The sequence below is a fragment of the Xylocopa sonorina genome, chromosome 9, assembly GCF_050948175.1.
Source record: "Xylocopa sonorina isolate GNS202 chromosome 9, iyXylSono1_principal, whole genome shotgun sequence".
Taxonomy (NCBI): domain Eukaryota; kingdom Metazoa; phylum Arthropoda; class Insecta; order Hymenoptera; family Apidae; genus Xylocopa; species Xylocopa sonorina.
The window spans coordinates 12,229,579-12,237,031 of record NC_135201.1 but is presented as its reverse complement, the minus strand read 5'-3'; the positions used below and the strand labels follow the sequence as shown (position 1 = coordinate 12,237,031).

Here is a 7,453-nt window from a genome sequence, read left to right as displayed (position 1 = left end):
ACACGTTAGAGCATTTTTAATTTTCAAGTTAACCGATCTGCCAAATTATTGCGTTGGCACAGAATAAGTTTTTAAGGGTAATTTTAATATGTAGTTAAGGAATTCTAAGCGAAAGTGTGCAGCGTGAAAGGAAGAGGAGCGAGAGTATGCGAGTGAGTAATAAAGAAATTAAAGAAGAATAAGTCGAATCACGGAAAAATCGTCTGTTGGATGTATTAATAATTCTGCTGGAATAAATTAATAATTAGAAACCACAAATGGTACCCGACGCCAGTTACTTAACACTCGAACAACAATCGTACGCTTGGAATTGCAATAATTTTATTCAGAAATGATACATTAAATTAAAGAAGGTAGCAACGTATAAATCCAGTGACTCGCTGGCATGATCCGACGAAGTGATGTGTTACGATATGAGCTTGTATATCATAATGAGTACCAATTAACGAGATAAGTATCCAGAAAGAGTAACAACCATCGCCTCTTTCTAACTGGCCGCATCCTTATTTTGTTTCTGTTGGATCATCTCCCTAATGTTGTTCTCAAACTCTTTCAGGTTCTGTTGCAAGTACGTCTTATTGTTCTCTAACGTCTTCACCTTCTCGTCCGCATTTTTAATTCGTTTGTCGAGGTTCCCTTTAATACTCTCCATATCGTCCAAGAGGAACATCCTGCCGATGGGCTCGTACGCCTTGGTGTCCTTCGGGTAAGAGGTTATCTCTTTCACGGTTAGCTCAGCAAATTGTTTCGAGCGTTTCAATTTCTCTATTTGCAGATCCGCCAGTTTCATCGTTTGCTTCGTCGCGATCATTTTCGCTTCCAACTGCCAGAACGCTTTAGTTAATTCCTCGTCCGGTTTCCTCGCCATTTCTCTGCAACGGTTTACTTGTACGCGCGATATAGGTTAGAATCTTCGAATGCCGGCACTGCGCTTTTTGTGATTGCTTTTAGCGTACAATCGATCGTAGTACACAACAAAACGGAGGTAATTTCACTGTGCGTAATTGATTTATCGTTCTTTTAACATGACGAAAAATATGTAAAAGAACGTGAAGGTATACCTTGACGATTCCCCCTAGTGGGTTCACAGAAAAGCTTCAGAATTTCTCTGTCACTGCCCAATACTATGTATAGAGAATCGTTTCTAATTATATACTTCCAATTTTAATTTATCAGCTTTTCGAGATGTAATAAATAACAAGAATTCTTGATATTGTTTGATTGTAATTATTATAGTTTTATGTAGACACAAGCATACGCGCATGAATATTTATTAAGCTTTCTAATTGTTGTTATATTTAAAAATTAATTATTAGGGTATGTATACGGAAGATAATAAAAAATTAACCGCTATATTTGTATTTTGTAGTTTATTTTACGATTTATACATTTTTAATGTTTACATTTTATTTTGGAACCGGTGGCGCCATCTCTGTGAAAGTCGCTCAAACTGGTCGCACATTACCGACCACAAAGTAGACTATCGACCGACTGGTGGCGCCATCTCTGTGAAAAGTGCTCAAACTGGTTGCTCAGCGTTATCGACAGTGTAGTGAACTACTTACCGACTAGTGGCGCCATCTCTGTGGCGAACGTGGAAACTATTCGACGAGTAGTTTCAGCGCTCACCACAGAGATGGCGCCACGGGTTCTAAAGTAGAGTCACTATCATCTCTCTCACTCTATCTTATAGCCATCTTATATATCTTTCTCTCTCTTACCTCTAAGATTGGAAATATACAATAAATTACAATAAAACTTAACTTTTATATAATACAAATCATTATAATATAATATTTCTTCAATCTATCGATACAATTAAATACTATAAGCTATATTAACATAAAAAATATAACAATTCCCATAAAAATAACGAATAATGATAAGAAATTGATATATATTACATATCTATTGCCTTCTTGACATCGTCTCCCTTCTCTTTCTTTCTCTCTGTTTCTCTCTCTCATCTTAATTACAGAATTTTACAGTACTGCTAATTAAATAAATAAATTGCTTAATTTTCATTGAATTGAAAGAGTAAGATAAAATATATTTCCCTCTTTGGAGGTAAGAGAGAGAAAGATATATAAGAAAGTTATAGGAAAGAGTGAGAGAGATGATACTGACTCTACTTCAGAACCCGTGGCGCCATCTCTGTGGTGAATGCTGAAACTACTCGTCGAATAGTTTCCGCGCTCGCCACAGAGATGGCGCCACTAGTCGGTAAGTAGTTCACTTCACTGTCGATAACGCTGAGCGACCAGTTTGAGCACTTTTCACAGAGATGGCGCCACCAGTCGATCGATAACCTACTTTGTGGTCGGTAATGTGCGACCAGTTTGAGCGACTTTCACAGAGATGGCGCCACGGGTCCAAGAAAAATAATAATAAAAGCAATATTTTTTAAATAAAATCACAATGAATTTTTCATACTTTCAGACATATACTTAAACATTTAATTACAAGTAATGAGAACAATTACTTAAGAAATTATTTTAGAAGAGGAAACGAAATTATGATTTAGATTTACGAGGTAATCGAAACAATTGGAGAACAGTTTTTATTAATGAAAAACATTTGAAATTAATTACTTAGGATGTTTGGCTTTATTATAGATGAAATATAGAGTAATGAGATAAATGTATTAATCAATTTACGCGACTCTGCAAATCGTAACGGTGAAATTAGCCGCGTGCACACTCGCTGGAAGATTAGACTGCCCTGTCACGCATGGTAACACACCTACGAGCATACCTCCTCGGGAAAGTTTTAGAATGTGGGATTAAGAGAGCATTTCACGTAACAATAATGCCAAAAAGGTCGCTGCAGAGCCCGCCTGAGAAAAAGCTGAAACCAAATCAAGGCTCGGATAATTCGGTTAAGGATAGAAACTGTTCCAGCGAACCTAACCTCAACACTGACACTATGGTGGTTGATAAGATACAAGTGGAGAATCAAACGCAGCAGGAGTGTGTCTGCGTCCCAAAGCAGCCACGACCAAACGTTACTTATTTAGAAACCCCCGTTAAATCAGCCAACGACAAGAAAGAGTACAGGTTAGAATATTGTTAACGAAAGAATTGCATATGCACCGCATTGCTTTCTTAAACATTTGCTCTAAATCTCATGCGAATTCATTTTCTGTTGGGTTTAGGGTAATCAAATTGGAGAATGGACTGACTGCTCTATTGATAGCGGATACGAATGCTCTTCCATTTAGAGATAACGAGAATGATAATAAAGGTAGTCTGATTCTATATTATTGGGCATGTACGAATGTCTTTTGTAATTGTTTGTGTAAATATAAATGTTGGTTGCTTGTCAGCGGACGCGATAAGTAGTCAGAACGATGAAGAGGAGGAGGAAGAAACGGAGAGCGAGGAGGACGAAGAAAGCGGGGAGGAGAGTGACTCTGATGATAATCGATCGGACTTCGATAGAGGCGGCGAAGAGTCTTCCGCGTGTTCGAAGCAGTTAAAACGAGAAGAGAAACTGGTATCTTTCATTGAGATGTTCTGTTCGACGTTTAATCAATGTAAAATCTATATGTTGTTAATATTCTCAGTGTGCTGGTACGCATGTTTCTTACGCAGGCAGCATGTGGATTATCGGTGGGTGTAGGAAGCTTTAGCGATCCGCCGGAAATTCCAGGATTGGCGCATTTTTTGGAGCACATGGTTTTCATGGGATCCGAGAAATATTCAGAAGTATTTATTTTCGAGACGAGGGTCTATTTAAAAGTCCTGCATCTTTACTTTTCTTTAATTTGCGCGACGTAATTGTAGGAGAACGACTTCGACAGTTTTATTAAAAGGAGAAGCGGGTCGGACAACGCGTCTACCGAATGCGAATTAACAACATTCTATTTCGAAGTGCAAGAGAAACATCTTTTGTCAGCACTTGATCGTTTTGCTCAATTTTTTATTAAACCTTTAATGAAAAAGGATGCTATAACAAGGGAGCGCGAGGCTGTGGAAAGTGGTACGTATACGGGTGGATGGTTAAATGAAATTCATTTAACGTAATCAATTGAAACATTAAATAACTTTTTACAGAATTCCAGATGGCATTGCCCTCTGATTTCAGTAGAAAGGAGCAACTGTTTTGTAGCTTCGCACGGCCGAATCATCCGGCGACGAAGTTTAGCTGGGGTAACTTAATCACGTTACGCGATAACGTAACGGATGACAAACTGTACGAGGAGTTGCACAAGTTCAGAGAACGTCACTACAGCGCTCATAGAATGAAACTTGCCATACAAGTTAGCCCTATTCTATCTAGACTCAAAATTTTACTTCATTTTTCGAATAATACTAACTTATCAATATATTTCGCAGGCTAGACTTCCATTAGACGAGCTAGAAGACTATGTAACACAGTGTTTCACAAATGTATCGAATAATGGCCTACCACCCGACGATTTTAGTCTGTTCAAGGGTGCCGATTCATTTAATACGCCAAGCTTCAGAAGAATGTACAAGATCAAACCCATAAAAGATGTCTGCCAAGTATGTATTCTGGATTCTAAGAACTGTAACAATCTTGGAGATTAATTCCATTTCGTTCACAGATAGAATTAACATGGGCCATGCCACCTTTACACGATTTGTACAGGAGTAAGCCACACCAGTACCTCGCTTGGATTATAGGATACGAGGGGAAGGGTTCTTTGATTAGTTACTTAAGGAAAAAGATGTGGTGCCTCGCGATTTTCAGTGGAAATGGGGAAAGCGGGTTCGAGCATAGTTCGATGTACGCGTTGTTCAGTTTATCGTTAACGTTAACCGAACAAGGGCACAAGCATCTGCCAGAAGTGTTGAACGCTGTATTCTCCTATATCAATCTAATACGGAAAGAAGGCCCGCAGAAGAGAATTTACGATGAGATCTATCAGATTAAAGAAATTAATTTCAGGTGAATAAAAACGATCAACGATGAATTAATGGTACAGCAGTCTGAAGCGAGTAATGGGAAAAAGGGTTTTCTTTTAGATTCGCAGAAGAGTCTCCGCCAGCGGAATACGTGGAAGATTTGTGCGAGAACATGCACTATTTCCCACCACGCGACTATATTATAGGAAGTGATTTATATTTCGAGTACAATCCAGAAGCCATTCAAACCTGCTTAAATTATTTAACGCCCGACGATGTGAACATCATAATCTTCGATAAGAAATTCAACGAAGAAGAGTTCGATAAAGTGGAGCCCTGGTTCAAGATCAGATACACCGATATGGAGATTCCTCAGGAATGGATAGAGAGTTGGAAGACTATCGAACCTTTGCCAGAATTCCATTTACCACTACCGAATGTGTTCCTCACAGACGACTTCAATTTAATCACGATACCATCTGATGTCGCCAAGTATCCCACGAAGATTTATTCCGACGAAATCACGGAAATTTGGTATCGACCTGACCCGATATTTCGCTTGCCTGAATGTTATATGCATTTTTGTATTATATCGCCTGCAGCAGTTTGTTCGTTGAAGAGGTAAGTCTCGAGATTTCGAATGAACGACCAAGAGAAACGTTTGGACAGAGAAATGACGAAAAAAAAATTTCAGCGCAACCATGACGGATTTGTATGTAGCTATATTGAAACAATTGCTGGTGGAAGCACTGTATCCAGCCATAGTTGCCGATTTGAATCATGGCATTGATTCCAATGAGAAGGGTATTGTACTTAAAGTGAACGGATTCAATCAGAAGTTACCGGTAATGACATCTCTAATTAGTTTCTCTCTATCATACATTTCGTATCGTACCATTTCTTATTTTTTATATATATATATTTCTAGCTTCTGCTAATGAGCATCGCGAAATGCATAGCAGATAGTCCGACATTAATAACTAAAGAATTGTTCGAAGTAATGAAGGAGGAACAAATTAAGGAGTATTATAATAGCTTTGTGAAACCTAAAAAATTAGTTCGGTAAGTAATAACTTTTAGAAAGGTATGGACAGTAAATTTGTGATACTTCTGCAGTATGTTTTCAATCATTTCAGAGACGTAAGATTGTCAATTCTAACGCTGGTTCATTGGATGGCCGTGGACAAGCACGCCGCTATAAATAATGTAGAGTTTAACGAGTTTCTGAACTTCGTCAATCATTTCACTGATCATATTTATATTAAATCTCTGGTGCAAGGTAACATGACGAAGGAAGACGCGATTAAAAACGTGCAGGAGTACGTGAAAACATTGAAATGCGGACCATTGTTACCTAACACTATGCCAGAGATTAGAGTGACACAGATACCAATCGGTTCGTATTATTGTAAAGTGAGAAACTTCAACAGCACGGATGTGAACTCTGTTGTCTTGAACTACTATCAATCGGGTATATCGTCTGTAAAATTGTTAGTCATTATCGAGCTGTTAATTGTAAGTGCAATTACTCAACATAAATTGATTAGAATGATCTCGAATTTATCTTACAATCTGTAATAAGTGTTTCTATTAATTCACTGTTCAGACGATTATGGAGGAGCCTCTTTTCAACCAACTTAGAAGTCAGGAGCAACTTGGTTACGATGTTTTCTGCTTGTTAAGAGATACCTTCGGTATTCTTGGCTATTCTATCACGGTGTACACCCAGGCGGACAAATACAGCACAGAACACATAGATAACAGGATAGAAGCTTTCTTAGAAATGTTCAACAACACCTTGAAACAGACTTCTGAGAAGGATTTGGACACTGCACAGGAAACGCTGATAAAATTGAAGCAATGCGCCGATATTCACTTGAAGGAAGAGGTCGATAGAAATTGGATGGAGATTACTAGCGGGGATTATATGTTCGATAGAATAGAAAACGAATTGAGCATGATAGAGAATATTACCATCGATGAGCTGAGAGAATGGATGAAGTCTCATACGCTTAACGGGAGTAACCTGAGGAAATTAAGCGTACACGTAATTGGAACTGCTAAGCCAACTGACAAAGAGAATAACGAAGAATTTGAATCATGTACAAGTGGAACAAACTGTAAGTATTCTATTAGTTTTCCATTAAACTGTGGATTATTTAATAGAAATATTTGATCACTACATTGTATTTTATTGTTTTCTTCTAGCTAATTCGGAAACAGAGAGAAACAAGAACGTGAAATATTCATTGACTTACGTTTCTACTCCAGAAGAGACTGATAAATCTTCGGTGCACATCACTGATGTTCAAGAGTACAAAAGCCGACTGTACAGCTACCCTATAACCCATACTATTTTATGATACTAGATTCATCTAACAAAGTTGATAGCTGCATAATTAAACAGACCTGTCTAGCAAACAACATAATGAAATAAAGATGCAATTAATATCGTACGTGTTGTTCATAATTCGTAGTAAATAAGTTTGGTGACGCAAAAGGATTGAGTTATAATTTTAATAATTCTTAGTCCAGCTCATTTTGTTTTTATAAAATAATAGTAGTAATTAAGAATGCAACAT

General features: G+C 37.8%; 2 protein-coding genes across 3 annotated transcripts; one reads left to right on the top strand and one right to left on the bottom strand.

Annotated features, from left to right (window-relative positions):
* Nucleotides 1-465: 465 nt before the first annotated feature.
* Nucleotides 466-2,779, bottom strand: Pfdn1 (prefoldin subunit 1). Of its 2 annotated transcripts, none has more exons than XM_076901219.1 (2): nt 2,755-2,779; nt 466-872 (listed from the first exon to the last, which is right to left on the bottom strand). In XM_076901219.1, the coding sequence occupies exon 2, from the start codon at nt 866-868 to the stop codon at nt 488-490; it is 381 nt and encodes a 126-aa protein (XP_076757334.1). In that variant the 5' UTR covers nt 869-872; nt 2,755-2,779; the 3' UTR covers nt 466-487. The 2 variants fall into 2 exon arrangements, with proteins under 2 accessions (XP_076757334.1, XP_076757333.1); XM_076901218.1 differs by lacking the exon at nt 2,755-2,779 and adding an exon at nt 1,062-1,154.
* LOC143427267 (nardilysin) lies at nt 2,686-7,324 on the top strand. The gene is made up of 14 exons (XM_076901216.1): nt 2,686-3,056; nt 3,155-3,243; nt 3,326-3,495; nt 3,594-3,707; nt 3,786-3,981; nt 4,056-4,261; nt 4,338-4,508; nt 4,571-4,914; nt 4,992-5,492; nt 5,566-5,716; nt 5,800-5,933; nt 6,008-6,386; nt 6,478-6,991; nt 7,080-7,324. The coding sequence occupies exons 1-14, from the start codon at nt 2,731-2,733 to the stop codon at nt 7,232-7,234; spliced, it is 3,450 nt and encodes a 1,149-aa protein (XP_076757331.1). The 5' UTR covers nt 2,686-2,730; the 3' UTR covers nt 7,235-7,324.
* Nucleotides 7,325-7,453: the final 129 nt, after the last annotated feature.